The 21,657-nt window shown below is 40.9% G+C and overlaps 1 protein-coding gene and 1 long non-coding RNA gene across 2 annotated transcripts in view; one reads left to right on the top strand and one right to left on the bottom strand.

The window, feature by feature from the left end:
* LOC128794993 (uncharacterized) overlaps positions 1 to 7,989 on the bottom strand; it is a 121,720-nt gene extending 113,731 nt beyond the window's left edge. Inside the window, exons 1-2 of the long non-coding RNA XR_008433348.1 lie at positions 7,865 to 7,989; positions 3,326 to 3,439 (exon numbers count right to left, since the gene is read on the bottom strand). This is a non-coding gene — a long non-coding RNA (uncharacterized LOC128794993). The remainder of the gene's footprint in view (positions 1 to 3,325; positions 3,440 to 7,864) is intronic.
* On the top strand, positions 201 to 13,831 carry LOC128794989 (homeobox protein CDX-1-like). Its single transcript, XM_053955333.1, has 3 exons — positions 201 to 633; positions 10,240 to 10,385; positions 13,577 to 13,831. The coding sequence occupies exons 1-3, from the start codon at positions 201 to 203 to the stop codon at positions 13,829 to 13,831; spliced, it is 834 nt and encodes a 277-aa protein (XP_053811308.1).
* The last annotated feature ends 7,826 nt before the right edge of the window (positions 13,832 to 21,657 follow it).

The raw sequence follows: 21,657 nt of genomic DNA, 5'->3' as shown, positions 1-21,657 counted from the left end.
CCTTAGTAAACTGTTACCACCAGAACCTGGTAAAACCATTGTTAATCATGAGTAGTAAAGGGACATCAGGGCTAGCAGGAGTCATTTATAGAGCCAGGCTGGGCTAGAAAAGAGAGAAAGAAAGAGGAGGGGAAGGGAGATCAAACAAACCCTGCGAGGAGCAGGATGTCCCAGCAAGACAAAGGCAGGCTGTGAGCATCATGTACGTGAGCTATCTGTTGGATAAAGACACCAGCATGTATCCGGGATCCGCAAGGTGCACCAGCAACAACCTGCCCGTGCAAAACTTCGTGTCTGCTCCAGCCTACTCCGACTACATGGGATACCACCCTGTGCCAGCCCTGGACACCCACGGGCAGCCGGCGCCAGCCTGGGGCTCCCACTACGGCCCCCAGCGCGAGGACTGGAGCGCCTACGGCCCAGGCCCTTCCAGTGCCGTGCCCGCAGCCCACATCAATGGCTCATCCCCTGGCCAGGGCTCCTACAGCTCTGCTGATTACAGCGCCCTGCACCCTGCTGCTGCTGCGGGGTTACCTCCTGTAGATACAATTAATGCCCAGCAAATCTCTCCCAACAGCCAAAGGCACAGCTCTTATGAGTGGATGAGGAAAACGGTGCAATCCACTTCCACAGGTAGGAGGGCACAGAGGTTTTATGCTGAGAAGAGATTTTTACTTGTTGTTGTATCATTGTGGGGGTTTTGCCAGCTTTCCTGTTCAGAGGGAAGAATTCAGATTAATAAAGAAGGATCCTGATTGCTCTGAAGGATTCTCTTGCTAGCACTTAAATATTGGTTCAATTACTGGATGCTGGGTTTGGTTAGTTGATTATTTCTTGTGTTTCTTGCTTGACGTTTAATCCTGTGGGAAATGAAAACAATGTCCTTCCATTCCTCACTTCACATATGTTTTTAAAGTTTGTGATATCCAATAGTTGCTTTTAATAGGAGTTCTCTAGATTGGGATGAAACAGGAAGTATTGTATTCACCATCACCTATTCTTTGCTTACTTTCCTCAAGTTTTGGAGTACCTAGGAAAAGTTCAAGTAAAATATGCACTGCAGGGGGCTGCCAGTAAGGCTTTCTACCAGAAACAACCCCTCCAAATCTCAGAACACTGAAATGAGATCTGCAAGATCAAACAATGAGTCAATGCTTCAAAAACAGGGATGATAAGGAAAGGCTTGCCTCACTTTGTAGTAGCAGCTCTCAGAATATGCAGGAATACAAAGATCCATGGTAACACAACCTGGTAATATAGCCACAGATTAGGCTCTGCTGCATGACAGTCAAGGAGTACAAAACAATTATTCAATTGTATTTAAGCAGCAAAAATAAGCCATGAAGCTTGAAAGAAAGGTTCTGTTTGATTGGGAGGAGGAACAAGAGAAAAATATAAACAGTGAGCATCCTGAAAACAAAAATCTGCACTGTGTATATGAAAAAAAGTATTAAACAAGAACGGGGAGAAGAAAAAGAGGGAAAACTGCCTGAAAAGAACAGAGTAATAATCTGCTGTATGAAAGTTTCTGATCCTCTGAGATGCTGAGCAGCTTTGACATGCACTGAGATCAGTAGAAATTAGGGATGCTCAATTCCTTCCCTAAAGAGATGCTCCCAGTATTTCAGTGCTGCATCCCAGGAAGGTTCCTTCCCTTCCCCTCCTTCCCTCCACACCTGCCTGTAAATAAAAGTCTGAATCAATCTCTGGTGGAAAAGCAATTACTTAAAACAGAAATTAGAGAATTGAAAGCAACTGCGTAGAGAAGTTATTGGTATTAAAATAATGCACCTATTTTGTATGGGCCGAGTCCTCCTCACTCCTGCTGAACACAACTTTAGTTCTTAGAGAGTCCACAGAATTCAACAGAACAATCAGAACGGGCTGTTGCTCTGTGTGAATAAGAATTTGGGGGGATTAAAAAGTTTGTATTTTTAAAATAATATTTGTTCTTCACTGAATATTATCCAAGAAAAAAACAAAAGAGGGCCTATTTTGAAAAATCTTGCAGTTTACTTTTGAGGAGTCCTTACAAGGGCAACAAAATTGCTCACTAATTGTGGGATTTATAGGTGGCAAAACCCTTGCTCAAAAAAACCACTGCTCCTCATCCCTCCCTTACCTGCTTTGTGTTCCTGTGGATTCCAATCACACCAAGGGAGCAAGACCTGATTTGTTGTGTGCTGTCCCTTTGATAGTGGGACACTGGGATAGATTGATACAGCACACACTCATGTAGATATATATATATATATATATCCAAATAATATAAAATATCACATTCTAACTGCTGCTCAAGAAGAACTTAGAGATTTCTAACTTTCCAAGTTTCAAGCCTGCAAAGGTCAGAGCATTCCCAGGAGAGCTGGGAGTGTCTCCTTTCTGGAGTGGTCTAACAAGATATTGAGCATATCTGTGTCCAGAACTGGAGAAATCAGCAGGCCATAGGAAATAGACCCTCCCAAATGCCTGTGGGCCAGTGGAAGGCTACATTTAAAAAACTACTGAGTGCTGCTTTAGAGAAAAAGTCCAGAGAAGGAATTCTTCAGCTGTTTCTTTCCCTCTTATATATATTAGTTTTTCTGATAGGCCAGGCAATCTCAGCATCAGCAGATCTGCTTCATTGGAGTTGGTTCCTTTCTCTCCCTTCACTCCTTAATCTCTGTCTTTTTCTGTTTAAAATCAAGGGCACTGTTGTCCTTCATGGTCTCCCAAAAAATGAAATAACTTTAAATTATTTTGCCTTGCAGCAGTGTCAGCTCTAGGAAAGCACCTGAGTGAGTTTGGTTCTGTACATGCAGGTGTTGCAGTGATTTCAGGTGTGTGACCAGGCTCACTGCAAATGTTGTTTGCTGGATCATGATCAAACCCCTCATAATTTTCTTAGATGGAATCCCATTCTTTTTACATCCTTAAAGCTGTCTCTGTTCACTGAGCATTATCCTTCTGTCTCTTTACAAAACTTTTGGGAATTTCAGTAAAGGTCTGGTGTTGCAAGAATGAAGAATTCACACTTATTATTGATTAGCTTTCCTTATTCCCTGTGAATAGATACAGACCACCGCTCTTAATGATGAAAAAAAATGAGGCTCAGACTTACCTGAGGTGATCACAACAGTAATCATTTAGACAAATTAATTTTGCTATTTATTCATTACATTCTGCAAAGCGCTAATTATCAATACTACCAATAATATTTCACTGTGAAAATAATCATTATTAAAGCAAGTAATTTTTGCAAGATATTCTCAGAAGTGTGCAAGAAACGTTCTGTAATCTTTAAGACTTTAAGACTGGGAGAAATTCTTGCCAAAGGTTCACTCACTTTGAGTAGTCTGACTTGGAGCAGCTACAGAAACAAGGCCCTGAATCCATGGGATTCCCATCTCCAGAGATTTCATAGTCATCTTCTCTTACTGGTGCTTTGCAGCCTCATGTCCTGACAGATGACAAACAAAACACTTTATTGCAATTTCTACCACTGCCTCGTGCCCTCCAGGTCTTTTGATACTGTTATCTACACAACTAACCTGAAACAAAGGAACAAATTATTTCAAGTTTTAATCTATAATTTTAAAAACAACATCAATGTAGAACCATGTATTCAACTGACGTAAAGTGAAATTTGTGAGGTTACCTGAAACCTCCGGAAGATCTCATTACTTAATGTGAGATTGTCATCCTGATTTAATACTACCAGAACACATTTCCTGCAGAAAAGTCCTGCTGAGACTTCCATGCATCCTTCTTTCTCTGGCTGAAGGATGGCTGAGTGTCTGTCCCTGCCTTGGCATTGCAGGGATTGGATCCTCAACACAGACTATGTAGAATCCAGTGCCCTGTCTCTGCACTCCTCAGCATGTTGAGGATACAGGAAAAAGCCAATGTGTTTTGACTTAGAACACTTGAAGGGGAAGCACTGAGTACTGGGGATTTTCAGCCACAAATACTGAAAGAAAAGACTCTACTCCAACCCTTACACTGCTGCTGTCTCCTCAACCTCTCCTTGGAGAGGGTGAGCACAGCCAGGACAAGGAGCAATCATAACACAGAACAGAACAAAGCCACAGATAGAAATGTGAGGTGGTAATTCCACACACACACACAAGACATAATTACAGGCAAATTCTTTGATGAAAAGTAGAATTAAACCACCTTAGCTACAAATCTCGTCCTGTTGATTTCAGGATTTTTATGGAGCTATGTCATCACTCACACAGGAGTAGACTTGACTTTATGACTGTGTGAGAAAACAACACACACCTGTGGTAAGAGTGTGCCCAAAACACTGAGTTTGAGTAGGGAACTCCCAGGAGAATTTGCTCACAAAGCTGAAAGTGCACCTTAAGATCTGCACTTACGTTACCATAAAACAGGGTGGGGACACGTTTTGAAACAGGTGAACTAATTCAGAGGAAAGATTTTTCCTGTACATGACAACTCTCCTATCATTCTTCTTCAATAAAAATTTACTCTGCAGACACAAAAGACAGTTTTCTGCTGCTGGTGACAGGAGAACTGAGAGCATCATGACTAAAGGCACTGTAAATGCATCACACTTAGTCTTTGAAGGAAGGAGTTATATTCCCTCAAATTGAAGGAAGAGGAACAAGCCTCTTTAGAGGGCATTCCTGTAAAATGCTGAATGCTAAAGAACATACAACACTTGGGAAAAATCTCAGTTAATAATTTTGTTTTAGTCTGTACAGTCATTGGCAATGGGATTTCCCCTGATTTGCCACTCAGAAATCCACTGACATTTTCTGCAGGTTGAGTGCTTCTGCCTGTCCAGTCATTACTTAAAGAGAATAAAAATGACTCTGCTTCAGATCCAATTCCTTCTATAGATGAAGATTAATAGAAAAGTTTACACTAGCAAAGGGAAGAACAGAATTTGGCCAATGAGCTTTATTCCAGAATAGCAGAACATAATCAAAATTGAAAACAGAAGGGAAAATTCCAAGTCTGTTGAAGGCTTTCAATTCTGATTCTGTTCTGGTTTTTCAGCATGAACAATCTGAGCATGTATAAAAGAACAGATGAGCAAGACATAGCAGAAAATACAAACACAGAATTACACCAAGTTTCACAAACCTTTAGCACCTAACTTTGCAGTAATGCCCAGGACCAGGACACCTACATATCACATCAAGGTTTCTGGCAGGAATATTATATAAGATTGGATCTATGTCACATTTTCTAATACAGTGGCCGGTGGTTTTTTTAAATTTAGCTTTACAGAAATCATGTGCAGCACAATGTTTGTCTTCAAAACTTATTTAAAATTACTTTTGCTTCACAATTTCAATTAAGTCAATTCAACTAAATTACTGACTTAAGTCAGGGAGAATTTGCCCCTTACTTTTCCTTCACTTTCAAAGTACATAAGTAGTTAGAGTCCTAAACAAAACTCTGAGGCCTAATCTCTGTCAGTCTATATCTTTATAAACTCAAAAATTAACATCAGGTTTTTAATACTAAAGTAACAGAGAAATGCAGGTGGGAACTGAGCATATCCTCAGGCCAGAGGCTGTTTCACATTTCTGGGATGATTTAAGGTAACATCCAATCACCAAGGACAGACATAACTTCCTCTGAAACACTGCTAAACCCTGGAATCCTGGTTGCAATGCTTTGTCAGCAATCCCACAGTAATCCCACACTATCCTATCCTAGGACATCTTCAGGCAGCTTCTGATTTTATGAAAGATGCTGGTTTCAGTGCCTGCAGAGTATTCCTGAAAAGTTAAGAGAGGAAGCTCTGAAAGAGGGCCCAGGGCTGGTTCTAATGCTAATTTATTTTGCTTTGTAAACAAGTTGTGAGGTCTGATGGTGGTTGTTTTTTTTTTTTTTTTTCCCTTTCCTGGCCTACATTGTCTGAGGTTTTGAGGCCTATCTGTCATATTGAGGCAACAGACCCTTTTAACACTTCACTTTGCTTTGATATGCAGTCCTGTCTCTTCCTTCTCCCTCTTTTCTTCAGGAGTTATATTGCCGGAAAGGGTGATGATTTTCACAGCAAATAAAGAGGCCTTCTCCCAGCTTTATTGTCTTCAGAAGAAATACTCTGTGAATTTTATGACCAATGGGAAAGCTGTTCCCTTCCCCCAACTCAAAACTTGGCCAGTCACAAAAATTGCCAGAGTGGGTGTAATGGAGCAGATTTGTTAAACTATATCCCACAAAAAGATTTCCAGCCCTGAAATGTCTGATTTCTTGCTAGTCCAAAGGTACTCCTCAGTAGTCACTAGTGCAAAAGAGGGTTTTGAAAAACTCCCTCTTCTTATATAGCTCATGAAACTCAGGAAATCCATTCCCCCAGCACAAAGGCAGAGAGGCTGCAAAGGTAGCTGCTTCAAAGCCCTTTTGTTTCATTTCTCTTCCAGCCAAGCACCAATAACCTCTCCAACCACAATTCCACAGTGTAACTGTCCATGCCAGAACATATTCCCTATAGAACTGACACAGTACTGCTGATTAAAATTTTAACCTGTCACTAGCAAAAGATAGATTAATTAAGATGGTACAAAGTCAAATGTTGGTTATTTCATTCACCTAAGTGAGGAAAATATGCAAGATTCCAAGAATGGGATTAATACAAGGACTTTTATCATTGCGTCATTGAATTCTGCCATTATGTCCTGAGAAGTGAAGAACATCCTCCCACTGTCTATGGGGTGAATCCATTAGGCCCACCTCAAATTTTACTCAGGTAATATTTCTCCTGGAAATAAAATGCAATTGAAATGAAAACCAGTAGGTCTGCAGAACACAGTAAAGTGATCTGCTCTGTCTAACAGATGGAATTCAGAAGCTAAAGTCCCAAACTGTTTAGGGATGGGCTCTGTTGCTGCTGTTTGTTAACTCTGGCAAATAAAAGTGTGCTTTGCCTTTGAAAGGAAATGCCATGTGCAGACTGATTCCAGCCCAGCATCCGACAAAGGCAGTAGGAAGACTCTCACTGACATCAAGGAGAGTAAAGGTCTAGCAAACTAAAACATTGCTCTGCCAGAGCTAAAAGTATCTCTTGGAAGACTCTGGCACATCTCAGCTCCCACTGTCTCTTGTCTCTCACAGACAGTATTACTCTACACAGAAAAAAAAAATCAAATTATTAAAGACAAGGTTTATGTGACACATCAGAGAATTTTTCTCAGAGCATTTCTCAGAATTTCCTTACTTTTGCTTTTTTACTTTCTAAATTATTTTCTTAACTTTAAGAAAGAAATTAAATGTCAAAGCTCCCAATCTCCCTTCAAAAAGAATCCAGATATTATCAATTCCACTAAAAGAACCTGAGAGCTACTCATACAGAAATAAAGGATTTTATAGGAGAAAATTCTGTTTTCCATGTACATTTAATTTCTTCTTCAGCTAAAAAAAAAAAAAAACAAAAAAACAAAAAAACACCACAACTCTCTCCTATTCAGGTTATAAGGGTTTAAGCACTTAAAACCTGAAACAGGAAGTTTTTTCCTGAAGTTTACCACCTTATTTTGGCAATAGAGGAACATTTGATATTTGTCCCTGCCTTCTGAATGAGAATAAAGGTCAAGATAAGATCACCTTGTTACTCTTTTGTGTACTCCATCTTAACAACACAAAGGACACTAAGGAAACATGTTAAACATTTTGTCCCATAGAATGACCCCAAATTCTCATTTGAAGAGGAAAAACACCCTTAACCAAACTACCAGTTAAAGAGATCAAAAGTTGAAAAATATCAAGTGAGGCATTAAAACACCACAGGTTACCATATGTTAAACAAACAATTTACACTTCCAGTGAAGGAAAACAAATGTCCTGGTATTTATGTGGACTGAACTGAATCACTGCTGTTCCTTAGAGACTCTACAATTCTTACCTTAATGCTGTAAAATTAGCAGCACTTTTCACTGGATTATCAGTGTAAACGTCACTGGGCTAATTCTGCTTCCACTGCAATTTCACAGTGCTGGAAATGCCAATGAATGAGAATGTCCTGCACATCTTCCCCAGCCAGGCAGCACCTTCACAGACAGGTAACAGATTTGAAACAAAGGATTGAGCAGAACCCACAGCCTAAGGAGCAATCTCACACCTATTTTCCCTATTGAAATATTCCTGATGGCCTTAAGAAGAGTTGGAATGATGCCCAGAGCATTGTAAAGGCACTACTGATGCTCCCCCAGGGTTGGAACATGGAAGCTGAAGGACCAAATTCTGATGAAGACTTGGTTCTACAAGCCTGGGGAGAGTCCTAGAGAACCCCTGTCTTGTAGGCTGAACCAGAACCATCCCCATGCAGGCTATAAAAGGATTTATTTACACCATTGCACTGCCCAGGACTTCCAGCGCTCACCAACTCTGGCTCTGGGATCTATACAAATAGTACAAAGAGGAGCAGAACCTGAAGAAATTTTAAAGCGAGCAACAGGTTGGTGAGCCAAAAATTCTTAGAAATAGCAAAGTCCTGACTGTCAAATACTGGAAGAGGCAAAAGTGATCCTATATGGTGTGCATGGCAAGTGGAAGGCAATGCTAACTTTAAATATGTTCCATAAAAAACAAAGAAACACCACATCTCCCTCCACAGATGGGGGAAAAATATTAACCCAAGATTCTGCTGTTGTCCTGTACCCTGAATTTTGATCTTTGGGAGTTATGAAGGAGAGTGGGAAGGAGGGGCTGGGTAGGAGTAGGCCTTTGGCAGCACTGAGAGATGGTCCCTCCAGCTCCTCTCTCCAGCCAAGGAAAGCTGGTGCCTCTGGGGCTCTGTGCCATCAGGACCTACTCAGACACTAAAATGTTACCAACCCTATGCCTGAGAATCTATTTCACCCCATTCAAAATTGACTGCTCTTATTAGAGTGTAATTCTTAGGAGCTTGTGGCACCTGCTTTCTGAGGAGTGAGGCATCTCTATAACCTTGTCAGAAAAAGCTCTGTAAGCAAACAGGAGCTGCTGTGCAAAGCCACACGACACCTGAAGCAACAGCCCGTGGGTACAGGTACAAACACCTGAGTTCTGTGCATCACCTGGGAGAACCTGAGCCTGAGGGGGTTCTGCTGCAGTGACCACTGAGGGCAGTTTCATAACCTCCAGCACCACAATGGAATACAGAGCAAAAAAAACCTGAAAATGTATTCCCTGTCCCAGACAATTCACTGGCCAAATATGCACATCTGAAGGAATGTTCATATAAATAGAGGTCAAAAAAAGGGTAAGATTGTGGTCAGCAAAGACGATCACACTGGTCTTACAACAATGATCCAATTTGTTTAAAATGTGGGAAGACCTCAGGCTCTGGCTTTAAGCAGGTGCTGATCTCCAATATATTGTTTCCCTACATCATAAACCACAGAGGAAGGGAGCCAGCAGCAGCCTTTTCCATTCTCAGCTTTCTTTCAGAGCAGCCACACATTCTGTCCTCAGAAATGACCCCGTATGGAATCCATAAAATTTCAGCTCCTTGCATCTGTGCTCCCTGGCTCCTGTCATCTGCCATTGCCTTTTAATGCCCTGGATGCTGCTGAGCCGTGTCTGCTCCACTCAGCTGCACCCACAGCTGAAGGGAGGCAGCAATGCTGCTCCCAACACAGCAGATGCTGCAGCTCCCTGCCCATTGTGAAGTATTATTGCTTGCCTTTTCTCTTTTTTTATGAACTGTCATCTGAAAATCTATGTTACTGTTCCCTGTGCTGTTATCAGGTTGTGGGCAGACTGTGCCAGACTTGATGGGAAAACACAACCTCCAAATTGCAGTAACAATCACAGCGTTGTAGGAATTTTTCTAGCAACAAGAAGTGAGGAATTTTGGAAGCGCTCACTATTTTCTGTGCAGTAAAATGTCCTTCACAGTTTCCTCTGAGGCAGGTAAGAGTGTCAGCTCTAGGGACAGAGACAAGAGCAATGCAACACCAGGCAGGAAGCTTGCAGCAGAGCTGGGAACAGAACCCAGGTTTCCTGGCTCCTTATTCTTACCAGGAATGCCTTCCCTTTCCCAAATGATAACACAGGGGTGATAAAGAACATGAGAAGCAGTTTATTATCTATTTACTAAGGAGCAAACCTAGTATCTGATGGTATGAACCTCTTGTGTTGTAAATCAAGACCAAGTCAAGGGAGTTACTCTGGGTAAGTGCATAGAGAATCAGGCCTAAAATCCCCCCAGATATTTTGAAATGTAAAGCCAGATATTTTGTGGTACGAAAGTGAAAAAATTCTAGCTTGAAGCAATGTGTTCTTCTTTCAAAACAGGTAAAACAAGAACGAGAGAGAAGTACCGAGTGGTTTACACAGATCATCAGAGATTAGAATTAGAGAAGGAGTTTCATTACAACAGATACATTACAATCAGGAGGAAGTCTGAACTTGCTGCAAACCTAAGACTTTCCGAGAGACAGGTAGAGTATGGATCACCCATCCAGGCTTTCCTTTGAATTTATGACTGCTGCTGAGGAGATAACTGTATGGGGTAAAGAATACAGAAATACTAATGCCTCAAGTAACCAAACACTGGGTTCCCTTTGCAGTAGAACCCAGACTAGGCCTGTGCAATAACCCAGGAAATGCACACACCATCTTTTTCTCATTCTGAGAAACATGAGTTAAACCACATCACCAAAATCCTGCCTGGATTTCTCTCTGGGCTGTGGTAGCAGGGAGAATTTCAAGCTGAACTTTCTAAAGCAGAAGTCCTGGCTCTGCTGGGAATTCAGTGGGAATTCCATAATCAAATCGGTCATAAGAGAGATGGAAGTGATGAGCTCAAGTATGGTCAGGACACTTGAAGGGTTTTGTTTCCTTGGCTGCCTTGTACCTTTTGTTAAAGATTTCCTACATACGTGCTACTCCTTTCTCCTGCCCCATTTCCTCCCCTCCAAATTCCACTTCTGTTCCCAGAAGATAAATCAAAACACAATCCCGTGATTAGGTCTGATTCACTATTGTTTGGGCTCTGCTGAGCAGGAATTGTCCAGAGCCCACCCACTGTAGCACTGTCCATCCAACTTGAACCTGGCTCACACAGCACATGCTGAGCTTACAGAAATGGAGAAGCAAACACCCATTGTGCAAATATTCCTCGATCTGCTGCTGAATGCCTGGATTTAATTGTTGAAAATTAAAATTGTTTCAGTTAGGTATAAAAAATACACTGTATGTCTTTTTTCTGGCTGTTAAAACATTCATAATTTGATTTAATTATGCTGAATTTGAATATTATGGCCCTGCTTCTATAAACAACCAGTGATATTTACTTGAAACTTCCTAGCTCAGTGATAATTCCTGATAAATGTTTTTGTGAGTGTATTTGAAGAGGTGAAACAAAAATATGTGATCCATTTCTTTGTATATATTGGGGAAACTTGGCAACAGCTTTTGCAATATTTGTTCTTCTTCATCATCAATATATCAAGAACAAAATGAATTACAGTTCATACAAACGACATCTCTGAAGTGTCTTTTTAAAATGGAAGATTACATAAGAAATACTGATAGACTCCCAAAACCACTCTTTTGTACAAATTAAAAAACTCCATCATATGAGCACAACTGAACACACACTGTTCTATCCCAAGTTTCTCTGCACGCTACCTAAAATCTCAATTGATTTTCTGGAAAAACTTTTTTCCTGCCTCTGCCAAAATCCAAAATTCCCTGGAAGGAATATCTCAAAAGGACAAAAAAAATTGTTTAAACAAGGAAGGAAAGATGCAATATCTAATTAAAGATAAAAAGGCAAAGTGAAGTACTGTTAACATAGAAAGGAAATAGAAATAAAGGAGATGATGAGGATGAGAAAGAAGAGAGAAAATCAGACTTCAGGGGAAGAGAGATGTGCATGGAAAAAATAATGGAAAGGAAGGAGGGCAACAGGTGAAGAACAAGTCAGACAGATGCAGCTGGCCCTGTCAGCTTTTAGTCTGATTACAGTCTTGTTCTTACTTGGACTTATTTGATAATTGGCACATGACCCTGCACTGCCTACTAATTTCTCTCTGCAGGTCTGCTTCACTAATTTAACAACAAACCAGAATAAAAACCTCAATTCACAGGCAGGTAAGAACATTGAAGCCAGAGGGCAATTCTGGAATGTCGATTTAGTTTTTAGACTGTTTCATCTTTTCATACATTTTGGCAAATGTATAAGAGAAACTATGCGATGGATTATCTCTGCACAATCAGAATGCAAGAGATCTGAGAGGGCTTGAGACTGGTTTAATAGAATATAATTTGGTACTGAAATTATATTCCAGAACTAAGACAACAAAAGGAACTGCCAAACATCTCCAATGGCAGCCTGGGACTTAAGAGACCCGGATTAAATTTACATGGGCTTTGCATGTATTTGAATCATTCAACTGTAAAATGGAATAGTAATGCCTCAAGGAGAAGCACCCTGAGACTGTCACAGAGAGTCCTTAAGATGTTTTGTTGGGCTTCACCAGTGATCTTCTTTTAAAATGCAGCCTGGTAGCTGCAGGTGTTATCACCTCTCACTGTTTTACCTCCTTTCCAATCATTATTCTCTTTCCCCTTCTAGTTTCTAGCAAAAAATAACTGAACAGACCAATATGTCTCAGCAAAATATTGATTATTTTTCTCTTTGAGTTATAGAAAACAGTAACAAAAATGTTTCTTTTGCTGTCTGCACAAGAAAACACAACAAACCTGAATGAGGAGCTTGACTTATTACCCTGAGTAGACATGATCCAGAGCCACTTCGAAGGATAAACAGCTGCAGTGCACAGCTTTCAATCCAACCCTGGGGATTCACATCCAAAGCCAGTCCAGTTACCACAGAACATTTCACACCTCAACAAGTTCTGCAGTATTTTCAGCTGACCATTACTCACCTTCAGCTCACATCCTCACTTGTCCCACCCCAATCAAGATCCTCCTTCAGCAGGTCCTTCATTCTTTCCCAAAGGTGGCTGTGTGCCTGTGACAGGGCAGGGACACTGCTGGCACTGGATTGTGTGGGAAGCAGCAGCAGATTCTGGCTCCATCTACAAATGAAGTAGAAAGCACTCAGCTATTCAGGCACTGCTAAGACAATATTTTGAATTAATGTTGTGTATTGCTGGTGAAATTCTGCTCAGAAGTAAATTTCCACTGGCTTCCACACTGGAACTCACTAATTAACAGGCATCATACAATCAGGAAAGCTTTTGTGCCTCAGTTTACACGCTAGTAGCAGATCTTGGCTTGCCCTGACTAGGGCATACAGTTTTCAGTGTAACAACACTTTTGCATAATTTTGGCAATCACTAGGACACATAAGACTCTGTGTTAGATTTCTGTTAGATTTTGTTTCAAAAAATTTAATAAATCAAAGCTCACTCCATAAAGAAATAACTGAATTAACAACAAAATTCACTTTTTATCAAGCTATTAATAAATATTTTAGTACTAGATAGGAAAGATTGCCTGTATGAAAAACAAGTAAACAGTTCTGTTGTCTTAGTTTGTCACTGCCTTTCTCAGTGGTCCTCATGCCACTGATTTTCCCTATGATTCTGTGACTAAATACGCAAAGGACCACATTCAGTCTGGTAGCAACTGAAAACAATTTTCCTCTGCTCCTCTGCAGGTGAAAATCTGGTTCCAGAATCGCAGAGCCAAAGAGAGAAAATTAATGAAGAAGAAAATGACTCACTTTGACGGCAGCAGTCTGGGCTCTCTGCAGAGTGACTCTGGCTCCGTGAGCCCGATGCCAGTCCCTGACGCACAGACTCACTCGGAAATGCCCGGTTCTCTATTCGCAGCGCCGCCGCCCCCGGCTGCTCTCCCCATGGGCGGTTTGCAGCACGGAGGGAGCCTGCAGCAGGTGGTGGCCTCGCAGTGAGCCTGCGGGGGAGCCACGGTGGCACCGAGCCCACGGAGCGGTACCGGAGCACTACAGGACCCAGGGGGGGTCCCCAGCGTGACACAGCCTGGGGCACACAAGCTTCAAGGACACTAAACCAAGAGCCACCTGCCAGGTGTGCAGCACAGCACGAGCTGCCAAGGGCCATGGAACTGCAGAGTCCCTCGGGAAGGGACCTGTGCCACAAGGAGCCCTCCGGCCTGGAGCAGCTGGGGAGGCACGGCAAAGGAGAGCCCAGGAGCAGCCACAGCCACTTGTTCCACTGCAGACACAAAAAAAGCACAAAACTTGGCCCAGGCAATCAGTCCCACACTGCTGAGGCAGCTGTGCCCGAGTGTCTGTCCCTTGCCCCCAGGAAAAGAGAATATTCCTGCTCCTTTGATCTCCACAGGTTCCATGTACTGCTCCCACTTGTGGACTTTACACATGCATCCTGAGAAATGCAAACCTGGCTGATGTGTTTTGACCCACTTGATGGAAAGCCTGGAGCCGGGTGGTTGCACTCACTACATGTTAAGGGCAAAGGCCAGGGATGAGCTTTTTGGAATTTTTTGGGGTTTGACAGGTATGATTTCCAATGCTCCATACACTGGTATAAACAGGCACTCTTCCATCTTACTATAAATGTTTTGAAAGCATTCTGGAATTGCTAATCTTGGCCCAAGTTCATTTTTGGACAAAGAAAATTCATGTCAGATTAATTTTGGATCCTAAAAGAAAGAGCAAAGCAGGGCAGAAATCTTTTTAAAAAGCATAAATGTTTCAAAAAGCGACTGCATTTCATGAGACAGCAGAGCCTATGGATAAAGATGCAATAATTGCATCCAACCAACTTTAAATCTGGTCCAGTTTTATGAGTTATTGTGACACTAATAAAATTTGAGAAGCCAATTAATAGAAGAAAAAGCAAACAAAACACTTCACTTAAATAAAGCTCTCAGAATTTTTTATATGGGTCTCAATTCCTGAAGGGCTGATCCCTTCTACACTAAGCAGAATTTGGTAGGTAATCAGTATTTAAGAATAATCTGGATACTTATTTCCCCATCATGATTCCCAGTTGCATGCACAAAACTCTTGTCTGCAAAGGGAAAATTTTTAGAGCACATGAGTGATTTGGGAAGTTATACCCTCATTGTCTAAAGCAGTTTAGAAATTTAGGATGCCTATCCTCAGTAATTTCCATCAAGGTATCCCCTGAAATCTCTCTGTCACTGTTGCAAAAAAGACTTAGGAGCATTAAGTCATTTAGGCACTACATTCTTGGGTTTGTTCTTTAATTATAACAAATAGTACTATTAGACTATCAAAATGTTGGTGATGTGAAATTACTTTGTATATAAAGAGCATTAAAATAAATGCCTTTTTCCATATCCATTTTGCAATGTGCATCAGCTACTGAAGGAAGTGAACCTGCAGATTTTCATGATTAGTCTGTTCTTGATTTGCCATATCAAATTTAAAAGAAGAGTGATGGTAAAAGAGTTTAGAGAAATTAGAGGAGCATGGGAAGAGCAGGATGGTTCAGGGAGCCAGCAGCTTTCACTACTTAGTAATTGATTTCATCATTTTGTTTGCAAGAAAGACAGTGCTAAACAAAGGTAGAGTTCAATGAAATGGAGAAGGTGCACTGTAAAATTGTAAAATTCCCACTCATTCCTGTCACAGTGGTGCTCCATTTGCTGCCAACAGCACAGGTAATAGGGGAGAGGAAAAAGCTGCAACTCAAAGTTCAGCAACAGAAAGTCTCCAACTGATTTCCACATGGTAGGAAAAGAGGAACATGGTGAAGAGCACACAGGAACAAAAGGGATTTCCCATCCTCATCAATGAGCAGTGCAACCAAACTGCTCTCCCAAAAAAGAGCCATTGGGTCTACCCAAAAGAGGAACCCACTGGAAATACACAGCACAGCCCTTGTGCTGGCAGAGGGAAATGTTAGAGATTTTATTCACATATACACAGATATTTAACTTAACAGAGACTGGAAAAGCTTCATTAGGAAAAGCATCCTCACATTGGCCAATTAAATGGAATTGTGCTCGCAGACTAGAGAAAAACCAATTAAAAAATCCAGATTTAGACTTTCAAAAGGTAAAAATACAGATGGAAACTTTGTCTTTCGCACTGATATACAATAACTTAAGACCTAGTTCTAGCTAAGTGATCAGAAGCCTGGCCCCAGGGTTCTGCAGAATCAAGTACACAGCTACCTATTTTAATCACATTTTCATGACACAGCTTAATTTCACATTAACATTTCTAAAAGGAAATTTCTACTTCAAGGAAGAACTTTAAGAAATGTTTCTGAACACAACATCTTTCTCTTTAAAATTATTTAAACATCATTCAAAGAGAGTGGGATCTGGCAGAACGACCTGGTTTATCTTGTTTACATGTAGAAGAGTTATTGAGGAAGATAAGTGACCACTTTGAAGATCTGCTTAATTTCTGCTCCAGTTTGCTGAAAGCATGCTTGCTATAGGTTGCTATGTGTTTCCAATCAGAAGTTGTTAAGTACACAAAATAAGGCTGGATTTTATTTGCAGAAGCACATGTTCAAAGGTTAAAATTTATTGCTCCAAAAGCAGTATCTATAAACCAGGGCAATACCTTAGAGATTATTAACCTTCTAGTTATGCCAGTGGCTGGTTTAAGTAGTTTGATTTTTTGGTAAGAATTCTCAGCAACCTCTCCAGTTAGTATTTCCAATGGGCTCTAATCCTTTAAACAGTTGCCCACCAAACCCCAAAGGAAGTGATTTTTCTCTAAGAAGCCTGTGCAGTGCTGTTAACTTGCTGTAGTCTGTCCAAATAAAAATAAGAGAGACAGAAAACTACAGACAAATCAGCTGAAATTATTTGGGTGCAGTACGGTGGGTTATGAAATACTGGTGCTATCCTCAGGCTAATACTCACTTTCTTCCTGACTTTGGGTATATCAAATAACTCATCACTTTTATCACATCTGAAAACTGAGGACACTAAAGCAGAGTACTGTGAAGATTGATTGGTTGTTAGGGAAGTGCCTTGAAGAAGAAAAGCATACCTTAGGCTACATCACAGGAATATCTAAGCCCTTAATCCTAATTGTGATTAAAAGAACTATCAAGGAATATCCCATTTTCAGAGGAATTCACTAAACTTTAAACCCTGTTTCCCAGCTAGAACTGTGATCTAGATGGTACAAAAAAATCAAGCAAACAGCACCTTCTACCAAATCTTCTTGCAATTAAGCAAAATATACAATTCAAAATTATATTTCTAAAACACAATCTTCAATTCTTGCTTAGGGGTTATGCAATCATGAAGGGACATAGGAGAGAGCCTCAAGTATGTGTCACCTTCTACCCAAGGAGAAGTTTCAAAAATACATTAATTGTGGATGTTACCATAAAAATTAAAAAGCAGATTTCTGCTGTAGCTCCCTTGTTTGGTTTGCTGGGGCGGTCCAGGGGCACTGAAATGACACATCCCTGAAAATGACTCACAGTCACATTTCAGATGGCACTGGATGTTAGTTGGACACAATATTGTGCAAAACTCACCAGGAAAAGAAATAGGCACAGGTTTTATGATGAAAATGTTTGTCAGCTGTTTTCATACCCAAAGAGCACAAATTCTTTCAATTCTCTAATAAAAAAAATCCTGTTCATAAATGTCTGACAATAAATGGAGAGGATTAATTAAAATACACATCTTGGTCATCCAAGCCACAGCAAAGAGAGTCCCTCTAAGGCAGGAGAGACTCTACATGGACAGTAATCCCAGAGTTAAATGTGTGGGGCAGAAATGTCAGGCTGCCAGCAGCAGAGAGCTGCGTGTGGCAGGCAAACAGGGAAGGCAATTGATTCCTTTGTTACCTCCTGCAGGAAACCCCAGACCAAATAATGCCTGCAGGATTCACAGGGAGCACCCAACAGTCCCACCCGGCCACACCTGGGCACGAGGGATCAGCTCAGTGCCCAGGAGCCCTGCACTGCTCAGGAAGGAACCAAATCAATGGCAATCAAGGATTTGCTGCTCATTTTCATGGTTCTGCTAAAGAATTGATTTGCCCTGGGGTTCACACACAGGCTCTGTAACTCCTGCTGAATTCAAGCTGCTTGTGGAGCAGTAAGGAATGCTCTTATTTCTGTCAATATTGATTTTGAAGCAGAAGTTAAATAATTTCAATTTCAGAATAGTAAGACCCTCCTTTAGCTTCAGACCATTCCTTCCTGGCAAAACTGATGCAGTTTATCCATGAAATATATTAATAAAACATGTTTTAACATTTAGAAATTAAAGATAAGTCATTAGCAGCAGTTAGAAAAACAGAAGTGGGATAGACAGAAGGGTAAATACAATCAGCTCTCTACCAGCCACTTTTCATCATTTTTTTCAAAAGGATTTATTAACAACCAAAATTGCAGAGCATGAAATTAAACCAAATACCACTGAGGAAGGCTTCACAGACAGCTGGCATCTTTATTTCTTCTGTTGCTCACTTATGAAAAACAGATCCCCAGTAGGGATCAGAGACACAGGGCAGAACTGAAATTGTGCTATATCCCTTCTTCCTTTTCCCCAGAAGATTCAGTTCAGCAAGTGAGAACAGCTCAGTCAGCACTGCTCATTCAGCTCTCTGAGCTGTGCCACATCTGCCATGTGCACGTGCTTGCATTTCAAGCCCTGAAAATGAGATCTAAGTAGGGTTCTGTATATTAAGAGTCCAATTTAAAAGGGCAAATAAAAATTTCAGAAGCTTTGTGTTTGTTGAAGCTTCAGTAAAAGCAAAAGCCACCTCTTTAGCTGTGTTTTAAGATTTTAAACCCATTTGCCTTCCTTCATCACTAGTTGGGTTTTTTTCCCAACAGAACTGCCCTTAGCTGACAGCAAACTATGTCCTGACTGACCTTTTCTCAATATTCCTACTGCTGCCTAAGAATTTTAGGAGGAATGAATGTGCATGCAAACCCATCTTGAATATAGGGTCAGTAACACCTCCAAAAATTGCATTAGAACAATCAGCAGTACAGAGTTCCCTCACAAATACCTGAGCATGAAATTCCAAGCATGTAGCATGGGCTAGGAGCATTCCTGAGCCTGCAGAGTTGCTCCAGTGGTCATCTGGAGGCGAGAAAATAAACATCTATTCCTATCACCTGAGCCACAAAGGGGTACATTCAGCTCACCTACTTTTTGATTTTCCAAAACAAGAGAGATTTCACATCATTTTCATGCTTCAAAGACAGACAGATTATTGTCCTCTTATCTCCGTATAAAAGGAAGAGTAATTTTATGAGTAAGGGTTCCTAATAAAAACTATCAAAGTTGTAAACACCTTTAATGTAAGTTATCGTTCTACAGGCAAGTTTTAAAGTAACAGTAGTCCTGAAATTGCAGTTTTAATAGCTGTCATTAAAACACTTAATTGCACGTTTGCGATTATGTTATTATTACTGGGGTGGAATTGCTCTCTAGAATAGCTCTTATACAATAGTGCACCATCTCCACTGCCTGTACAAACAACCCCTTTAGAGTTCCAGTGGTGAGCACCACACTTGTTATTATTGATAGTTTTTCATCAACCACTTGTTAGAAAACTAGAAAATTTTCTTCCCCAAAGATCTCAAAGTACATTTGATTTAACACACATAAAACTTCACTTTAACAACCACTGAGACGACTCCCACGGCCACTGGTTTAGTAGATAAATTACACCTGGCATTTGAACAGGTGAAGAAAAAAAAACAACCTTGGAGTTCAGTTTTCTTGGCAATCCATCTCTCTGAATTCCGCCAAGGAGCACAGCACTGCTGCTGCTGGTGCCACACAGATCTGTCCTGTTTCTGCAGAAAATACTGCAAATACAAGACTCCACATGGCTGAGCTTTCTGGATGTCCAGCCCACTGCCTCAGAACAGTTTTCACTTCCCCACCACCCCAGACAGTCTGGAGAGGGCCCATGTTCCACCGGCACTTTACACAGGCAGCACACCTAACCCTTACTCCACCCACTGCCATCTCCCACACAGTCCAAGGCAATGGCAGTTCACTTTTTCCCTTCTTTTTTGTATTCCCTGAAAGCCATGCCCACCAGAAATGCCCATGGAACTGCAGCCTAAGTTACTGCACTGAAGGTTCAGTGCTTCTGTGGCTCTGAAGCTGCTGACATGCTGGGCCTGAGCAGGAAGGAGCTGAGCATGACCACAAAATGATCCTTGGGAAGGCAGACTCGGATTAACAGTCCATTAGCTCTCAGAAAACAGAGCTACCCCAAAATTTTGATAGCCTCAAACTACAAGACAACAAGCAAACAACAAGCAAATCTCTACCCTGTTCTGTTACACAAAATAGGAGATATCAGACCCTGGGTGCAGATCATTTGAACGTTGCCATTTTAGTTATCTTATTCTCACTTTGGTGTTAAAAATCTGCAGTCCTCCTCAGCAATCTTATCCTGCTATGTAAATCTTTTTAAACAAAATGCCTTATTTAAAGCTTACTATTGTTAGCTGATATCAAATCAGTGTAGCAAATTGCGAACGGAGTATCTTGATCTAATTATGTTCTGGAAAGAATCGAAATAGAACTGAAGAAAATTCAGATAATGGAACAGGCAAAACAAGAAAGGGAAAGGAGGAGCATAAACAAAAGATAAAAGAAGAACAGAGAATAAAGGATAATGCTCTGAGATACAAAAAATATGATTAAGTGATACTGAAATTGTGGGGTCTGTGCAGAGACAACCCATAAAGCAAGAGAAACCCCAGGGATTTAAAATGTTCCCATCATCTACTGCAGAATATGAGATGACATCATTCACAGGGTTGTGAAAATGGTGTGTTTGGGGGAAGTCAAACAACAGGGCTGAGCTGAAATCTCTGAGCAGCCAATGTTCATGGATACCCTGTCAGTGGATGCAGATGGAGCCAATGGAGGCAAAACCTTCCCCTCCTATGGATCTGCCTATGACTGACAGCCCTGCACAACACTCAGCAATACAGAGGAATTTAACTGGGGGATACTGCTCACAAACAGGATAAGTATTCCAAGGATATAGGAAACACATCATCTTGAATTTGGATGACATTCAGTACTAAAAAGTCTGTGGGCTCTCAAAAACTGTGTTACAATTCCATGTCTTTCAAGATAAAGGGAATAAGAGCCTCTTTCCATTTATTTGTAATGTCTATTTTTATAAGGGTACACCAATTACAGACGATCTTATTTTTTCCACTCACTGTCCCATGCAACTTGCCTCAACATTCTGAGGATCCCAATGCTTAATGTAGAATTCTGTAAATGTACCAAAATTAATTACAAATATTTTGCTACACTTCTCAGTGCAGATTCCTTTCCCAAAAAGCCCAGTCCTAAAGAGAAGAGGAATATCTTTCCTGTCTGTAAGTACACACTTAGAATCCTTTAGTGCTGGAATTAGAAGGGATGTGTGAATACGAGCAGTGTCAAAATACAAAGGATACTGAATGAAAACCCACACCTCTGTAAAGGGAAACAACTCATTGTAATTTGCACCTCTTTTGCAAGCATAGCCCTTACAAATAGCTCATTGCAAAGAAACCCATCCAAAATAAAAATACAGCGAATTCACTCCACGAATTGCAGCTACACAACCCAGAGAGGCAATTCTAAAGTCCTAGGGTGTGGTTTAGTTCTCCTGTTAATAACAAGCTGTTAGTAACAGGATATAAAGCCACTTTCAGAATCATTTTTCTCAGAGGGACACGAACATTGACCCAGGAGCATCCGTGTGTCACAGAGCAGCATCAGGGCACTTCTGATTCACAAACTTAACAA

The sequence above is a fragment of the Vidua chalybeata genome, chromosome 14 (assembly GCF_026979565.1).
Source record: "Vidua chalybeata isolate OUT-0048 chromosome 14, bVidCha1 merged haplotype, whole genome shotgun sequence".
Lineage (NCBI taxonomy): Eukaryota > Metazoa > Chordata > Aves > Passeriformes > Viduidae > Vidua > Vidua chalybeata.
Note: the sequence above shows the minus strand (reverse complement) of the source record. Positions and strands in the feature narration are given on the sequence as shown.